The sequence below is a fragment of the Arachis hypogaea genome, chromosome 19 (genome assembly GCF_003086295.3).
Source record: "Arachis hypogaea cultivar Tifrunner chromosome 19, arahy.Tifrunner.gnm2.J5K5, whole genome shotgun sequence".
NCBI classification, from domain to species: domain Eukaryota; kingdom Viridiplantae; phylum Streptophyta; class Magnoliopsida; order Fabales; family Fabaceae; genus Arachis; species Arachis hypogaea.
In genome coordinates this window covers 154,606,841-154,625,525 of record NC_092054.1, presented here as the reverse complement: position 1 = coordinate 154,625,525, position 18,685 = coordinate 154,606,841, and the positions used below count along the sequence as shown (strand labels likewise).

Sequence of the window (18,685 nt, the reverse complement as noted above, 5' to 3'; positions counted from 1 at the left end):
GAAGGATTTCCGACCAATTAGTCTCTGTAATGTGGTTTACAAAGTTATAACGAAGGTCCTGGTCAATAGACTTCGTCCCCATCTCAAAGAGATTATTGGGCCCCTTCAAGGAGGGTTTATCCCGGGGAGAGGAACCCCTGACAACATCATTGTAGCACAAGAGGTTCTCCATTTCATGAAGAAGACAAAGTCAAAGAAAGGCACCCTGGCCTTTAAGATTGATTTGGAGAAAGCGTACGATAGAGTGGATTGGGGATTTCTGAAACAAACCCTGGTGAGTTTTGGCTTTCCTCCTCCGACAGTCAATCTGATTATGCATTGTGTCACTGCTTCCTCACTGTCTATCCTCTGGAATGGGGATAGATTAAATAACTTTACTCCGAGCAGGGGTCTTAGGCAAGGAGATCCTATATCACCGTATCTGTTTGTGTTGTGTATGGAGAGATTGTCCTGTTCTATTAATCAGCAAGTTGATAAGGGCTTGTGGAAGCCAGTTGCGGTTTCTAGAGGGGGTCCAAGAATTTCTCATTTGATGTTTGCCGATGATTTGCTTCTTTTCTGTAAAGCTGAAAAACAGCAAGTTCAAACTGTAATGGTAGCTTTGGAAAATTTCTGCAAAGCCTCTGGGATGAAGGTTAATGTGGAAAAATCTAAAGTGCTATGCTCCAGGAATGTTTCAGCGACAAGAAAAGAGATTTTCACCGGAGTCTCCTCCATCAGATTCGTTCAAAACTTGGGCAAGTATTTAGGGGTGAACCTTAATCACTCTCGGGTGACACGCGCAACTTTCAACGATGTTTTGGACAAGATTCGGGGAAGGCTAGCCAGCTGGAAAGGAAGATTGCTTAATAAGGCAGGCAGACTCTGTTTGCTCAACTCGGTAGTGACTGCGATTCCTACTTATCGCATGCAAGTATCTCTCTTCCCTAAAGGGGTAACTAATAAGATAGAATCCATGATGCGAAACTTTCTATGGAAGGGTCAAGCTGATGGTAGAGGCCTGAATCTAGTTAACTGGAAAGTGTTGGTCACTCCTAAGAAGTTTGGAGGTCTGGGAATTAGAGATCTTTTTTGTGCCAATATTGCTCTTCTTGGAAAACTAGTTTGGCAACTTTTTCACCATCCCAACAAGCTATGGGTTCAACTGTTGACGGAGAAATACCATTCTTCTAAGGATGATTGTTTTAGTCGGTCTCGAGGAAGTGGATCTTATGTTTGGAAGAGTATATGTCGAGCTTGGGATATCCTAAAGGAAGGTTTTAGTTGGTGCATTGGGGATTTGGAACAGAACTTTTGGTTTTCTAAATGGAGAAGAGAGGGGCGACTGTGTCAGGAGATGGATTATGTTCACATTTCTGATTCAGATCTCAGGATCTTGGACCTTTGGTCATCTGGACAGTGGAACCTTGAGAATATCTATTCTCCTCTGAATCAGTCTCTGCAGAGCAACATTAATTCTTACAACCCAGATGTTCAAGCTGGTTCAGAGGTCGGTTGGTGTTGGACTGGTGCGGCCTCAAAGGTTTATGATGCTCATAGTGGTTATTTATGGCTCAGTAAGAAGATGTTTAGTTGGGAGGATAGGGGTAATTGGCTTTGGCTTTGGCGTCAACATGTTCCGGAAAAGCACAAATTTTTGGCCTGGCTATGTCTTCGGGAGGCTCTTCCTACTGCTGCATTTCGTTTTAGAAGGGGCATTTCGCACACGGATAGCTGTCCACGATGTTTCTCAAGTCAGGAGTCGGTTTTACATTGTATTCGGGATTGTCCAAAAGCCCAACTTGTTTGGCAAGCTTTAGGGATCTCCGATCAACCAGTGGATTTGATGAGTTGGTTCTTACATAATAGCAAACAGCGCCCCTTTAGATTCTTTTCTGGTCTCTGGTGGATTTGGTGTTCGAGAAACAACGAGATCTTTCATCCTCACGAGCATTGGACCACAGACAAGGTGATTGGTATGGCTTTGTCCTTAGAAAAGGAGCTCCGAAATATTTTTGAGTTGCAACGACTATCTATCCCCTCAACCATTAGTGGCTCTTGGATTCCCCCCTCAGTGGGTACCTTTAAGATTAATTGTGATGCTAGCTATCCTGGCAGTGGTGCTCGAGTTGGTTTTGCTTGTGTTAGCAGAGATTGGAAGGGAAGATGGCAACGAGGCTGTCTGGGAACAATTGAGAGTCGTAGCATTTTGCAAGGAGAGTTGTTTGCTATTTGGAGAGGCTTTCTTTTAGCATGGGACTCGGGACAAAGAGACATTATATGTGAGACAGACTGTGTGGAGGCTTTTACTATTGTCAATAATTTACAAGATTGCTCTGGGTTTACTGATCCTTTGGTGTTAAAAATCCGAGATATCATGTCTTGGAAATGGCGTGCTGATCTTCGGTTGATCTTGAGAGATGCAAATACAGTAGCACACATCATGGCAAAGACTGCAATGAGGACTATTTCTCCCCAAGTGGAGCTTCCATTGCCTTGGAAGGAGTTTGAGAGTAGTATTCAGCGGGACTGCCTTTCTTAAGCAGTTTCTTGTCTTTTTTTTTCTTTCTTAGTTTTTGTTTATTTTCTTTTAAGTCACCAAAAAAAAACTATTTATCAAAATGACATTATCCTTTCTCATAAATTGATGAAAGAAACGATGTGAATGATTCTAAATTTAGGAGAAAGGATAATGTCATTTCTATTTTAAGAGAATGAATCTTTTCAATTTTTTAAAATAAAGATGTAAAGTGTGATTTTTAACTTTTTAATATTTTTTGTCTCACTTATAAAATATATATAAGAGATCATATTTTATTTTCTCAAATAAAAAAAAATTAACATTATCATGTGAAATGTGACATCAAAAATTAAGAGTGACATTATCATTTTTTTTAAATTTAGATGCATATTTTAGTAATAATTTTATTGAGTCCTATTAGTTTTTGTCTGAAAGTTAAATTAGCTACTATATTTTTGTGTAAAAATTACATGTATTGTTTATTTTATTTTTAATATATATTTTATATTTTAATATATAATTTAAGTTGTTAGCTGATTTAGTAACTGATTTTTGGTATACACCTCAGACCTAGCGTGATTGATTTTCAATTACATGAAAAAATGTAAAAATGAAAAAAAAATTAAGAGTGTGAAACAATATTTTCTTTTTAATTATATAAAGAAAAATGTATTCCTTACAAACTTACTATTGCTCTGCACATGCAAGTCTATGAACGACAGAGTATGAGCCTCTGAGACAAACTTTAAGGAATGAGCTCTATGATATTTGCCATGTGTGCGAGACACCAAAGTTGACCAACTACTTTATACCAAATAATCCTAAAAGCTATCTTTCTTTTTAAGTAAAAAATAAGTCACTTTATGCATCCAATTTGTATGGGTCTGCACGCAAGCTTTGGTGGACAACCCCTACAAAATTTTGAAGCTTTACTTTAACTGATGCATTTTAAACAAAATTTCGTTCAGTTTGGACCACTATTCCACCAAGGAGTTTTCTGTTGTTTGATCTAATAAATGGGGAGTGTTCACTTCTTTAACATAGTTGTTGATTTGGTAGGTGATTTTTAACGTGCATGTATCATTTTTGATGACCAATTCGCTTACAAAACAAAGGAAAAAGCAATGAATGTAGCAAACAATGAGTTGTTGGATGCTGTCATTTTCTGTCCACTAAGCAATCCTCACTTTATGGTAAAGCAAAGGTTCTTAAAGTAGAAATTGACAACCAAACTATGAATTCCTATAAATATTGGAGTTGAATGATTGATGAAGCAAGTTGTGAAGCTAAGTTTAGCCATCAGTGAGTAGAAAATTTCAGACATAACATTCAATGTTTTCTTGATATCATCATCTAAACTTTGATACTAGTACTACAAGAGGTAGTTAGATACTTAGATTCCAAGAAAATGTTGAATGAAGTTTCAGTGCTGTTACTTCTTTTGGTATTCATTATTGCTGCTATGGCTTCTGATCCAGATCCAGTGATGGACTTCTGCATAGCCAAATCACCAGAAAACGTCTTCGAATGCAAGAACTCGTCCGCGGCAACCATAGAAGATTTCACCTTCTCTGGGATAAAGTTTCCAGGGAACTTCAAAAAAACTGGTTTTTCTTCTGTGGCTGTGAATTCAAATGTGTTTCCGGGTTTGAACACACTGGGGGTGTCATTTGTGAGAGCAGATTTTGATGTTGGTGGTATCAATGTTCCTCACTACCATCCAAGAGCAACAGAGGTTGCTTTTGTGCTGGAGGGGAAGATTTATTCAGGATTTGTCGACACGAAGAACAAGGTTTTTGCCAAAGTTCTGGAGAAAGGGGAGGTAATGGTTTTTCCAAGAGGAATGCTGCATTTTCAGTTGAATGTTGGAGATGGCCCTGCTACTATTTTGGGAAGCTTTGATAGCCAGAATCCTGGTTTGATGAGAATTCCAAATGCAGTTTTTGGTTCTGATATAAAGGTGGAGCTTTTGGAGAAGGCTTTTGGATTGAATTCTAAGGAGCTTGCTAAGTTGAAGAAGAAGTTTTCTTCTTAGATATGTTCTTTCTGTTAATGAGAAAAAAAATTTTGAGGCCTGATAAATTGAATGATCAAGGTGTAATCACATCATGCACAGTGGAATTTTTTATGTATTGCAGAACATTAATGACCATTAGCTGAAATTTTTAATTTCCCATCAGTGAGAAGTTATTTGATTAATTTGTACTTTATTAATTTTGATAATTGATCCCAATATTTGAAGGGCCTACTTCATCTTTAAGATCCATCTTCATTTAGCATGAATTTATAGCTACCTTAATTTAGTATAATTGCTTTTGCTTTTTCATATTTTAAAGTCAACACATTAGTTAATGACTGGTGAGTTTGCAATCAAAGGAGTAGTTGGTTGAGTTATATTTTGTATGTCTGTTCCTTTACTTTTGCCGTTTACTGCGCTTTGCCTTTATGATTCAACAGCATCATTTCAAGGAGGCTGTCACTTCTCCAAAAGCTTCTTTGTTAAAATGCTCCTCTTGCCCCCCATTTGGTTGTTGCACTCATTTTGCTCTCCCATGAGCAACTAGGTGTCATGCTTTTGTTGAAGAACCAAACAAGCCATGATTATGTGCTTAACACATTCCAAGGGAAAGAGAAAGAGTGGATTACTCTTTGTGGTGCAAAATAAAATTAGATTATTCTTTAAACACCAATCTTTTCTTAAGGTTGCTTGTTTAGTAAGAAAGAAATTAGATTATACATTAATGCCTTTTAATAATATAAAGGCGCGGCCGATGCTACGTTAACGCAGGATGCGGGGAAGAGTCGCACCCCAAAGGGTCCAGTGTAGGCAGACTAACATGATAATTAAATCAGTGATTGATTACACAACTTGAACCTGTGACCTTAAGGTCACATGGAGACAACTTAACCGTTGCTCCAAGGCTCTCCTTCGCGCTTCTAATAATATATGACATGACTTTCTTTTCCCATATTCATAAACTTTGGTTTATATCACAAAGGAAAAGTGATTTGGCAGCTTGCCGAAATCAAAATGACAGATCCAAGCATAGTGTTATAAATCAAATAACATTAAACTTAAACAAACACCTGAGCAACCATGTTCTTGTCAAATGATAACACCACACCTTGACTTTACATTTTCCACAGCTATACTGTTATAGTTAATAGCTAAACCAATGCACTCAGCATTTCATTCCAAATGTCAGGCACCCCAGGGAGGCACCAATGGCTGCAATCCGAGGAAAGGCCGGTACCTGGTTTCTGCTTCATTTCTTCGCTAATCGCCTTTCTATACACCGAGGGATGTCCATCTCTTCGGAATGCAGTCATTGTTGTAATATCTTGCAGGTACACTGGAAATCTCATTCTTTTCAGCACTGCTTGTAGCACTACCACTGGTTCAGGAACATGTATGTGGCTAAAAGATTGTATAGGCTGCCTCTGATTGTAGCATTTCCATCCATTTTGCCTTCATATAAGGCAAGATCAAAGAATGAATTCCATTCTGAATTAGGAAGACATAATCAAGGTAAGTTGCAGCAGATAAAGATAGATGGTACCTGTTATGTCTAGGTGACATGCTTCGAAAAAAGACTCGGGTTCTTTGGGGGTCCAAATTCAGATCCACCCACCTTGCCCATGTGCTAAGTCCTTTATGATAGGCAACCATAGGATTCATGTTTGTGATGATCCTATTTCCCTCCATGTAATAATCCCATCTGGTATTTAATTAATCAAGACTCAGAAAGTTAATTTACTGAGAAATTGAAACTTGGAGGAAAAGAAAATGATGCTGAATTTAAGTAGAAGACTAGAAGATGAGAAAGGTTTCTTACGAGCTTGATTCGCCGGAGTGAGTCCACCAATGAGCCGAATCGAATACCAGAACATCAACTCCTTTCCAGTACCTTGCATTGTCTTCAATCATATCCAAATGTAAAACTCTTTTATTTTGATTTCCCTTCTTTAGTTCTACCAGGAGTGGCGCCCAGAAGAACTCAATTGATGTCTCAAAATCCTGTAAGCAAAAAACAAAACTGAGGTCATTCAATTTTAGATGGAAAAAAGAGAATATTATTGATTATCATCTTACCATGGCATGGAAAGCCATTGAAGGACCATTATAGGTCACTTTTTTCCTACCAGTTGGGATAACTCCTTGAACTAAACAAACAAGAGATTCCCATTGGTTTCTCATTATGGAATCACCAACCAGCATTATTCTCTTTCTCCTCATTTTTCCAAGAAATCTCAGTGCATCAAACCTGTTAGGATTTAGGATATGTCACATTAACAAGCAAAACAATATAAGCAGGATTCATTTACAAACTAATATATGCTAAGTTTTCTACTTTGTAACTGAAGTTTGAGCTTTAATAACCTATCTTTTGTACTAGCTACCAAACATGCATCACAATCTTGATCATGCAAGCATTTAACAAATCATTTGACAACATATAAAAACCTTGGGATGGAACAGCCAAATGGCTTCCACTTCCACTTCTCATAGTCAGAATCTGGCCTCCCATTCTTTTGACAAGTTACTGCTGTGCTGAGATAGGGACAGTTGGGATCATAGAGAGGGTAAGACTCATCAAAGACCCATTTTCCAACTGAAAAGTCACATTTCTTCCAAGAACTTTTTCGGGTTTGCACCAAGTTAACATCTTCAGATTCCATGGCAAGCCAGCTTAACTCATCCTCTGGGTTGATTAGTGACAGTGTGCAGTGCAAGATGCTGCAGAAGAAGAGAAAGGACCACAAGTGAAGCTTTGGTTTTGCCATGGAAGCACAAGGTGTGAGAGTATAGTATAGTGTGAAGGGTCCTCAAAGGAGGGAAGGACTTTGTAGTTTTAGAAGAGACTCATTGTGTCGATGGAAAAGTGCTTTGTCAAGGCATGACTTGCGGTGGTGTGGACCATGGAAATTTTGTTACTTTTACTGTTTACTTATTGCCATAGCCATTGCCCTGCAACAATCAAGGATCACTACTTCTGTACTAGGTGGTTGTCATCATAATTTTTTGTCATTACTCATTGGATAAAAGAAATAAAAAGTTGTTTTAAAATATTTCTTCAATACATACTTAATCAACACCGATCAGTATTAGACCTGTAATTCTCTAATTGATCCTTAATATAGCATTTGCCTTATCCCTTTTTTAAAATTATAATAAAGAAAAAGAGATAATTCCGGGTAAACTTAACAAATATTGTGCTACAGATATGTTAAATTGAAAGTAAGCATCCGATGGATATGACAGAGAGAAGGCCAATAAAATATTTACTTTTCTCAAAAATACACGTGCCCTTATGACGTTTTAAATCAACTCATAGATCATAATCAGTACTTCTAAATTCTAAGGTACTTGGGTATCATTTTCATCAAGGGTGCGTTTAAAAAAGGAAATAAAGGAAGAAAAGAGAGGGGGGAGGAAGAAACTCTTAACCAAAATAACAAAAAAGCAGGGAAATTGTTTAACCAAAAAAGCTGATGGATTTAGTTTGCAAGCTAAATGAATTTATGGTGCCAATAGAGGAGAGAGACAAGCCTTATTTTTCTCTAAGAAAATAGCCTAACTATAATTTAAACAAGAATTACAGGTACATAAATAAACTGTAACTGCCAACTAGGAAAGAACAAATCATGCTGGAACGGCTACTGTCTGTCGTCAAAATATTTGAGGCTATTAAAGCCACAAAATGAAGCCTGATGAATAGTAGATCCACCTTGTGAAGAATACTTGCCATGAACTCACTTGGGAAGCCCATTCTCACTGTTGAGAAGAGCTTGACTTTCATCAGAAAGCAAAACGGGTCCCCTCCCAGGTCTGGTGCATATGAAGTAATTAACATCCCCCTTGAACTTTTGTGATGGAATATTATCTTTAATTTCTGGAGGTGGTGGCAAAGCTTCCACATCTTGTATTCCATTTATCCCAGCATCTTTTGCAATGGACTTGTCGCCAATAATGTAACTGGAATGAAGAGTTTTGTTGGGATCTCAAGAACTCAGGATCAACAAAAATGATAAAACAGCATCAACTTATAAAACTAAGAAAGCACCTGTCGAGGTCACCCGAAGTTGGAGGGAAGTAGTATAACAGCCTCTGAAGTAAAAGGGCAGCAGTTTGTCTATTACGCGCAATTAGGACTGCATTTGGCCCAGCATCAAATGTATAAGCTACCTGCAAGTCAAAGCGGTCACCATAAATACAGACCTCCAGATTTGTAATGTATGTTTATTTATGTGGGGCATGGTGCAATGTATATACAAATAAACCATAAAAGCCATGTATTTTTGCACATATTATGCATGCAGGGTTTGTGCATGACTTTGGTGCAGAGGCATAATGTCACTGCAAAAAGTTATCAGCCCATACAATTCTCTCTTTTCCTCCTTTTTATTCATGCAGTAGCGCTCTCTCATCAAATAGAAAATAACTATTCAAAGATCACTATTTTTTATCTGATAAATTCCTTTTTTTTTGTCAGGGATCTGATAAATTCTGTCCAAAATAATTGGTATGGTCGGATCCAATGGAAAAGTGAAACAAAGTGCATAAAACTTGTCCTATGGAGGAGAACTTTCAACTATAACAAATTTGGATATGAACAATAAAGTAGTTCAAACCTGGGGAGATTCTTCTGAGCGGTTCCACTTTTCAATGATGCTGATTATCCTGAAATGTAATAGCATAATCAATACTTAAGTGCGCCACACTAGTTTTCTGATAAAATAGACCTGGGTATCCAACAGTCAAAATTATCAGACCTATGTGAAGTATCATTCATGTAAAATATAGGGGGCCACGTATCCAGGCAAACAGCATGAAACTGGTTGCTATCAGTACAGGTCAGCCGTGAAAAGGAAGCAAAATCACGATTCCTAATGGCTTCCTCCATTTGCAGTATCCGCTTTGGCACTATTTCCTATTGAATACCAATTTGGGGCACACAAAAATGTTATTTGTGCTTTCATAATCAATAACTAGTGTTTACATTTAAGCTTCAAAATTGGTAGAAAAACAGCAGAAACTAAATTCCGTTGTTAGCAAATAACGACGTGCTAGAAATTAATGTCTTAGTGTGGACAAAATATGTTTGGATAGTAGGTTTTTATCATTATTTTTTGAAGCAATAATATTACAATTGAAGCGGTGAAAAGAAGTACCTTTGCTCTATGTTGTAAAAGCAAACTTGTTTCAACACTCTCCCGCATTCCAGAGGTGCTACTGGTTTCCTTCTGACGTGAACTAACCTATAAATGAATAAGATGGAAAGTTGAGAAAAATATGACATGTGACGAACACATAGTATTAACTATTAAGATAAATAAAATGGCTCTGAGATGAGGAAATTCCTTCACAGATGTTACTTAACCACCAGCACATTCCACAACCTAAAGGATTAAAACCCCTCTGTATCCGAGTCTTAAAACCTTTGTTATAATAGACATAGGTGTCATGCCATGTTTGGCAGAACTGAAGAACAGCACTCATGGGAAAGTTGAAAGGTGGCTTTGGTGGTATTCTAGTGTTAAGCCATCTCTTCAAATTTCAACACATTGGGAAGCAAATCTCGGAAATTGTATCACAATATTACTAAATTTAGTGTTGTTATTATTATTACATCCTAGATTCATGTAGGTTAGTAAAATATCAAATATAAAATCTACAAACAATCAATATGATAACAATTGCAGCCAAATAATAGTATTGAGAATATTATGACTGTAGAAAGTAGAAACTAGTAAATAATGGGGAACTAGTAAGTACAAATTTTGGGCAATATCAATAACAGAGAGTGGAAGTAGACACATACGACAGCAATAATAATAACAAGATCATCCCAGTGTTTTTCATCAGCAAGTTGAACTGCAAGACTATCACTTCCATCTTCCTCCTACATGTTTGAAAGGAGCAGAAATGACACATCAATTCTCAAGTAACAAGGCTGTGTGTAACATAAACGATAAAATGGACTCAAAACTTACTTTTCCCATTATCCACTTCACGAACCCCCCAAATAAGCTGCGACAAGCACTACCTGATCCTTGCCTGTATATAATAACAGTTTCCATGATTGCCAGGACAAATCAAAGTGCAGGGTGTCCAAACCAAAACACAACACCTTGCATATTTAAAGTCATAAATAATAAAAGAATACCTTGCAATAGCTGATAGCTGACTTTCATCTTCTTTGACATTCATTAGCTTCCCAATGGAATAAACTAATAACAGAAAATGGAAGTTGTTATGGAAAACCACCCACTTATATTAAAATGAAGGTGCATTAGGGTTTGTTAGAACTTAAAAACATGTGTATTACCAAGACATGCAAGACCCGCAGCTGACGAAGCCAGTCCAGCTGCAGTTGGGAAGTTGTTGTATGAAGCAATGTGTAAGTGCAATTTGCTCCAATCCTCTTTCGAGATCTTAATACCCTTTTTCTTATCCTCAACATCACAAGCACGCTTTCGGAGCTCCCTTAAACAGCTCTGGAACCTTCCACCAGAAAGAGCAATCTCCTACACTAACCAGCAAAATCAAATTCCACGAATCAAAATTTGAAAGAAAGAATGACAACTATCAACACTCACATCTTGGCACATCCAAAACACTCCTTTGTTGCCACTTCTTAATTTATATACGTGTGTTTTTGTCCTCTCTTTTTCTTTCCAATTATTCTTTTTAAACAAAACGATTAAATAAGACAGACGACACAATTCTTTGTATACACGGTTATTGCCAATTCTCTAAAGCCTGTAGGAGTCTGAAAGTGACAAGCAAAGCAGTGGAACATGACCTCAAGGATCAAATAATTACACCAGTTCTTAGATATATAATAATTCATATGCCTCTACCTACATAACGACTTAAATTTTTAGAAGAAATGATTCATGACACGGTATCCGAGATCCTACATGACCAAAAGGTCTAGAGTGCATAATGTTAACTGTAAATCGCAGCATTACTTCTTCATCTACTACGTTACAAATACATATTTATTCCTCCCATTTTAACCAAAAAAGTCATTTTTATTACATGAACATGCATGTGTTAATTCCCTATACCGCCATTACACATTTAAACAGAAAACAAAGGTGGAGTACAAACACGATGATAAAAACCAATCAAACATTAGAAACAAATTTTACCTTGCCATTGAGCCACATACGATCTTTCTGGAAGCTGGGGCTCACAGCAACAGTGGTGGTGGTGCAGAGGTGACTGGGATCAAGAGTGACGCTGATGCTATCATTGACCGGTAAGATTAGGGTTTCATCCCTCTTCCCCCAATACTTGATCACAGCAATGTTGGTTGGTGTCTGAGCAGTCACCATCAGCACCCAATTCTGCGATTCACCCGCCATTTCCAGCAGCTCCAATTCAACAATCACACGCACTCGCCCGCAGAAACAAATCTGAGTAAAATAAACAAATTGCCGGGAATTTCAAACGCCACAGAAAAAACAGCGGGAAAATAGGGGGGAGATGGAGAGAAATAGACAGAGAAGAATGTGAGGGAAACGGGGCGTACCAGAAATTAGGTTGTAACGTGAAGTTGAAGAAAGAGATCTGATCTGAATGAACGTGATGCGATTGGAACGCCACCGAATTGAAAGGAAAGAGGAGGAGTTGGAGTTGTTTGTTGAAAGGAGTAGGAAGAAGACGCCTCTTATATAGTACAGTCACACACACCACAGAACAGAACGGGAAAGGGATCTAATTTCAGTGAAATAAGATTCAACAGTTATTATCGATTGTAAATTTGTAATAATCTTCTTTTCGGGTTCCAAATTAAGATGGGTCCACTCTATTAATCAGTAATCACTGCCAAACCAAGAGTTGGTTGGTTACTTAAATTAGGCGTCCATTTCAGAGTTTAGAATCTTTGTTATTTAGTTCTTGAATACTACTCGCCACAACATACAACGACATTGTTTGTTTCATATAAGGTCAATATTAAACCAACTATATTAATATTTGCATTTATATTTTCATGTGAAGATCATTTTAGATATGTTGTAAAGAGTTTAATTTTGATATTGTCAGTATAAAGTATTTTATATAATCGTATAATCACATTCGTTTTTTTTATGATCATTCATACAGATAATATAAAAGATAGTTATTTTTACTGATATGGCGTGACGTAATTGAATATACGTGTACAACTATTTTACGCTGACAATACATCAAAATTAAATACATATTATAAATTTTATTCACTTTAATAAAAATTATGACTTACATAAAAAAATTAATTATTAAATTAATTATTATATATCTATGTATTAAATATATGTAATTTAATTTATTTTTAATATATATTTTATTTTTTAATATATATTATATACTAATAATTAATTTTAATTACTAACTTTAAAATATATCTAATACAGTTATTTTTAATATTTTTGAAGTTGTAATAACTAATAAGTATAAAGAAAAACGAAAAAATTATGCATCCATGTATTTTTTATATGGTTATTAACCAAGTAATTTTTTCCACACACGCGTCCCCTACCCCTCACTCGTTTGTCATACACGCGCTACATATAACGTGCTGCAACCTAAAGTTTTGTTCAATGTAAACCTTCTACTGCAACGTAAACCTCCTTCTTCTTCTTCTTCTTCTTTTCTGCTCGCGTTCTTCCTTATTGATTTATATTGCCTTCGTCGTTCTCCTCTGGTCGCGCTCATCTTCTCGTTTTCTTATTTCGATCTGGTTGCATTTATCTTCTTCCTATTCTTCGTCGTTTTCTTATTCGATCTGCATTTCTGAATCGAAACAATAAATGACTCAACTTCAAATCAGAAGAGCGATTTGGATTACTCTTCTGAAACGAATCAAATTGACAAAGTTTGGATTATTCAATTTTGAATCGAATTGAATGGAATACAATTGCTAATTTGAATTGAATTAAATGGACGGAGGTGTACTGAATTGAATTGAATTGAATTGATAATATGTAAATTGTAGGCAGAGTTATTTGAATTTGATTTTATATAATGGATTATGTTTTACTCACTCAGTACTATACAATTATTTCACCATGAGTACTGTGTTCGGTTCATCATGAGTACTGTGTTCAGTTCACCATGAGTATTGTGTTCGGTTCATTCTACAGAAAGCTGTTTGAATTTGATTTTATATAATGGATTATGTTTCGTTCACTCAGTATTATACAATTGTATTGTGTTCGGTTCACCATGAGTACTATGTTCGGTTCACCATGAGTACTGTGTTCAGTTCACCATGAGTACTGTGTTTGGTTCATTCTGCACTATTCAAAACTCTTCTTCCTCACCTTCTACTGCTTTTTCACCAGAGAGATAAGGAGAAAAAGATAAAAAAAAATACAGCAGCAACGACAACAAAAGAATGACGATAGAGTTTCAGGGTTTAGGGTTTATGGGTTCAAGGTTCAGTGTACAAGGGTTCAGTGTGTTTCAAACTTTCGGTTCGTCCCGTGTATTAATTTCAGTTCACCGTGTTCATAGTTGAGGGTTTAGGGTTTAAGGGGTTTAGGATTTACGGTAGGGTTCAAGGTTTATGGTTTAGGGTTTAGGGTTTAACATTCAGGGTTCGGAGTTTAGTGTTCAGGGTTCGGGTTCAGGATTTAGGGTTTAGGGTTTAGGGTTTAGGGTTTAGCGTTCAGGGGTTCAGGGTTCGGGTTCAGGATTTAGGGTTTAGGGTTTTAGGGATTTAGGGTTTATGGGTTCATGGTTCAGTGTTCAGGGTTCTAGTTTTAGTGTTTAGGGTTTAGGGTTCAGTGTTTAGGGGTTCATAATTTTTTTGTAAACAGGAGAGCGATTTGGATTACTCTTCTGAAACGAATCAAACTGACAAAGTTTGGATTATTCAATTTTGAATTGAATTAAATGGACGGAGGTGTAATGAATTGAATTGAATTGATAATATGTAAATTATAGGCAGAGTTATTTGAATTTGATTTTATATAATGGATTATGTTTCGTTCACTCAGTACTATACAATTGTTTCACCATGAGTACTGTGTTCGGTTCACCATGAGTACTGTATTCGGTTCATTCTGCAGAAAGCTGTTTGAATTTGATTTTATACAATGGATTATGTTTCGTTCACTCAATACTATACAATTGTATTGTATTTGGTTCACCATGAGTACTATGTTCGGTTCATTCTGCACTATTCAAAACTCTTTTTCCTCACCTTCTATTGCTTTTTCACCAGAGAGAGAAGGAGGAAAAGACAAAAAAAATACAGCAGCAACAACAATAAAAGAATGACGATAAGGAGAAAACACGTGAAGAAGAAGGAACGCGAAAAAGGAGGAGAAGGAGGAGAAAGAGGAAGGCGAAGAAGAAGAAGACGCTCCGTGCGTAAACGAGCGTGAGAAGTGTTGGACAAGAGCGATTTCATGTGTGTTAGCTGCGTGTATTTCACGTTTCATTTAATGGTATTAAATTTTTTTAGTGTTAGACTAACTTGATTACATGGTTACATGAATGTGTAGCATCCTGAAAGAAAAATCATTATGTATGAATAAGTTAATGAATTTATGCCTACGAAGATAAGATGATAAAGTAGAAGTCAACATTAAATTTTATTATCTTAATTTCAAAATTAATTAAATACTATATTTTTTTACTTTATTATTTTTTTGTTTTATAAACTTCAGAAGAACTTTAACTGTTTTCTAAAGTTCTAAGAGTTTGTATTAAGGTGAAATTTTAGATACAGTCAATTTTCATATGAAGTTGATAGTTAAGAATTATTAAATATTTTAACTGATTAAATTGTTATCTAACGGATCTCAATTATCAACTTCGCATGAAATTGACTGTACCTGAGTTTTTACCTTATATTAAACAATAAAGCTAGGGTTTCAAACGTTTTTTAAATCAAGTTTTCAATCAAGTCGTCGTACATTTCTTCTTCTTTGTATATATATGTTGTTGCTGCTTCTTCTTCTTTTACGTATTTCTTTTTTTAATGTCATCGTTCTGCTCCCACCTTCTTCTTCTTCTTCTTTTTCTCTTCCTATTTTTTTTCTTCCTCTTTTTTTTTCCTCCTCATCCTGCTTTATTATTATCATTATTATTATTCGTCGTCTTCTTTTTTTCCTTTTTCTCTCGTATATTCAACAAAGATATATATTAAATACAAATTTTTTTTGTAGTATCTATACAAATTTATATGCTCTGTAACAAAATTTCTATAATAAAATTTTTGTATTGAAAAAATACAGAAATAAAAATTCACGTGATGAAATATGCGTATTATTTTAATATGTACCAATTTAGTTTGATTTAATTACCAAAAATATTTGTACAATAGCATCATCTTATACTAAATTATTAACTATTTTCATAAGTATCAAAATTGATAGGTTTACATGTCAAATCGCACTGCTCTATTATTAGTTTATTATTACATAAATAACATGACGTGAGTTTACGAGTTTTATTAGTGTTTACACCATTTTTGGCCGCTAAACACTTCTTTATTTACCTGCACATATAAATAATCTTTTAATTTATAAATCATATGGGTACACAAACAATATAAATAACAGAATGTATTTCAGGTCTATTAATCATTTAAAACAAAGATAATATATAATTAATTTAAAATTTAATTTTTAAAATTAAAATTAACTTTTTTTAATCTATTATTTAGATTATTAAAAAAAAACGTTATTCTCCTATATTTTTTCTATGTGTATTATGTTACAGTATTATGAAGACGTTGCTCTAGCTTACAGTAACAAAAAAAAATCATTAGATTTTAGGTTACTAAAGGTAATATTTGGTGGAGAGATAGAGACGGAAAGACTAAAACTGAGAGACTGAGAGACAGAGATTGAAATAAATCTCAGTATTCTGTTTGGTGTAAAGTGGGAGACAGAAATTGAAATAAGAATGAAACTCTAATTTAATTTGCACAAAGGATAAAATTGAAATTAATTAATTAAAATGAAGATATTTTAGATATAAAATGTTATTAAAGTTTCAGTCTCTATCTCTAAAAATTTTAGTCTCCCCGTGTCTCTACTTTTTGGAGGTACTGAAATACTGGAATTTTAGAGATAGAGACAGAAATTTCAGTCTCTCAGTTTCTGTTTTAGTACCTCAAAACAAATGCTACCTAAATGTTGATCTTATTCTTACTAACTAATCCAACCTCTATTGTCATTAAAGATGTCTAGTTACTAGTTATTTCAAAGAATTTTGTGGCAAGGTTAGGTAACATGGGACAAATTAAATTTTTCCCAAGCTGTTTATTCTTGCTCGTGCTGCACGAGGGTATAGTTGCACAAGTAGAGTTAATTAAATAATGAAAGAAAGAAGATGGTGTTGCTCGTGCTAGGATGGGTTTGCGTATGTTAAACAATATTTGATTCAACCACAAAGAATTATTGTTTAATTGGGTAAAGCACAAAAAAATTTTGGTGCTCATAAAAATATTTTTAAATTTTGTTATTAACAAAAATATCCTTAAATAATTTAAAAATGTATTAAAAATATTTATTCATGATCAATAAATACCTGCTTTATTAACAAAAAAACGTGACATGACTTATTTGTCAATGTTTAAATTCTAGAGTCTCACTTATCAATTGTCATATAAAAAATTAAGTATGCTACATTACTGTTTTTCATTAATATAGAACATCTCAATTCACAAATGTAAATTTTATTACGTTTTTAAATAACTTAAGAATATTCTTATCGATAATAAAATTTAGAGGAATTTTTTAGTGGTTTACCTCGATTAATTATTAGTTTTCTTTCTCACTTTTTTGCAATGTATTCGGATATAAAATATAAATATCAACTAATAACTTATTTTTCTAATAAAAGTGTTAAGTTACAGTAAAAATCAATTGCCAAATGAATCATTATGACTTTTTTTATATTTGTACACATTTTTTTTGTTATCAAAGATAGAAAGACCGAAACTCCGCTACCTTTTAAATAAGCATGAGAAAATTATGTCATTTGAGTTATAATTTATTAACTTATATTTATACACATTAATTTACAAAAGAAAAATAATCTTATTTAAACATTAAATATGTCGTGTATATATAGGGACACTTGCGAGATAGCATGAAATAGAGCGAGCCAGCAAGCATGAGGAACAACAAAACATAGCGGGTATATCTGTATAATTAAAAATACTTAAAATTAATTACTTTCAATAATATTTTAAATTTATAAATTTAAAAATAATTTTTTATTAAAAGATATTAATATTAAATAAATTCATACATAACATTTTTGATAGAGAGGTTAAATATAGATGAAAATGGAAAATGTGGTGTTTGTGAATTTTAATTTTGTGGTTGAAATATAGGAAATTGATTATTGTAAATAGTTTGAAAATTGAAATTAGGAAGATTTTGTGGATTTGGATTTTGAAACATACTTGGTAGTGTGAAGTTTTTATTTGAAACTTGAGACTTGAGAGTTTGAGGTTTGAGATTGTTGGCTATTTGGAATTTGAGAAAAGTTTTGTAAATAATTGATGTTAGAATATAATTAGGATCAATTAGGATTAATTAGAATTATTTAGTATATCTGAATGTTTATTATAGAATATTACATCTTTATTATTACGATTCTCTTGGTACCTATAAATACCCTTTTATATTGTATCATTCTAGACAACTTATATAGACAACTTGAATATACTCAATAATATACAAATCTTTTTTCCAGTTTAGTCTATTGTTTCTAACATGGTATCAAGAGCCTAAGGTTTTTTTTTTTCAATGAATTTTTGTTCATAGCTTTTTCTCATCCGACCGTGCCTCTTTCCTCTCGTTTTTCGATCTGTTTTCGACGCTTTGGTTCGTCACCTCCAGCATCATCGTGTTCTTCTCTTCGTCAGCTTTCCAACGCCGCTGAGATCGCCACCAGCAGCCACCGGACGCGCCGTCACGCGCCGCCGGAATCTTGCTGCCCACCTCCATTCTTTTTCCTTCAGAAGGTTCAGCAGCCGTTGGATCTCGGCTCCAATCGGACGATCCTCGCGCTCCCACGTGTCGCGAAGCGAGCCCTCCTCGCCCTCCAGCCTTTCAGCAGCCGTTGATCTCGGTGCAAATCCAACGCTCCTGGTGTTGCCACGTGTCGCAACGAAGCTATCCTTGGTCGACCCGCGCACGCCCGACCCGACCCACGTTTGACCT

General features: G+C 35.1%; 3 protein-coding genes across 3 annotated transcripts; 1 reads left to right on the top strand and 2 right to left on the bottom strand.

Annotated features, from left to right (window-relative positions):
* Positions 1–3,908: 3,908 nt before the first annotated feature.
* LOC112779926 (germin-like protein subfamily 3 member 2) lies at positions 3,909–4,760 on the top strand. The gene has a single exon (XM_025824277.3). The coding sequence runs from the start codon at positions 3,909–3,911 to the stop codon at positions 4,533–4,535; it is 627 nt and encodes a 208-aa protein (XP_025680062.1). The 3' UTR covers positions 4,536–4,760.
* Positions 4,761–5,469: 709 nt separating this feature from the next.
* Positions 5,470–7,387, bottom strand: LOC112779925 (protein trichome birefringence-like 36). The gene is made up of 5 exons (XM_025824276.3): positions 6,966–7,387; positions 6,594–6,765; positions 6,337–6,518; positions 6,061–6,219; positions 5,470–5,969 (listed from the first exon to the last, which is right to left on the bottom strand). The coding sequence occupies exons 1-5, from the start codon at positions 7,283–7,285 to the stop codon at positions 5,669–5,671; spliced, it is 1,134 nt and encodes a 377-aa protein (XP_025680061.1). The 5' UTR covers positions 7,286–7,387; the 3' UTR covers positions 5,470–5,668.
* Positions 7,388–7,954: 567 nt separating this feature from the next.
* Positions 7,955–12,342, bottom strand: LOC112779924 (diphosphomevalonate decarboxylase MVD2, peroxisomal). Its single transcript, XM_025824275.3, has 11 exons — positions 12,043–12,342; positions 11,660–11,926; positions 10,831–11,029; positions 10,669–10,732; positions 10,496–10,559; positions 10,324–10,404; positions 9,674–9,760; positions 9,275–9,432; positions 9,134–9,182; positions 8,566–8,687; positions 7,955–8,477 (listed from the first exon to the last, which is right to left on the bottom strand). The coding sequence occupies exons 2-11, from the start codon at positions 11,873–11,875 to the stop codon at positions 8,255–8,257; spliced, it is 1,263 nt and encodes a 420-aa protein (XP_025680060.1). The 5' UTR covers positions 11,876–11,926; positions 12,043–12,342; the 3' UTR covers positions 7,955–8,254.
* Positions 12,343–18,685: the final 6,343 nt, after the last annotated feature.

Bases quoted from the DNA above. Each gene is read 5' to 3' on its own strand.
- LOC112779926 (XM_025824277.3), top strand. From the start codon at position 3,909: ATGTTGAATGAAGTTTCAGTGCTGTTACTTCTTTTGGTATTCATTATT.
- LOC112779925 (XM_025824276.3), bottom strand. From the start codon at position 7,285: ATGGCAAAACCAAAGCTTCACTTGTGGTCCTTTCTCTTCTTCTGCAGC. The intron at 6,220-6,336 runs GTAAGAAACCTT...ATTAAATACCAG, and splicing joins CACTCCGGCGAATCAAGCTC to ATGGGATTATTACATGGAGG. The intron at 5,970-6,060 runs GTACCATCTATC...CCTTATATGAAG, and splicing joins ATGTCACCTAGACATAACAG to GCAAAATGGATGGAAATGCT.
- LOC112779924 (XM_025824275.3), bottom strand. From the start codon at position 11,875: ATGGCGGGTGAATCGCAGAATTGGGTGCTGATGGTGACTGCTCAGACA. The intron at 10,733-10,830 runs GTAATACACATG...TTCTGTTATTAG, and splicing joins TGCGGGTCTTGCATGTCTTG to TTTATTCCATTGGGAAGCTA. The intron at 9,433-9,673 runs GTACTTCTTTTC...GGTATTCAATAG, and splicing joins TTTTACAACATAGAGCAAAG to GAAATAGTGCCAAAGCGGAT.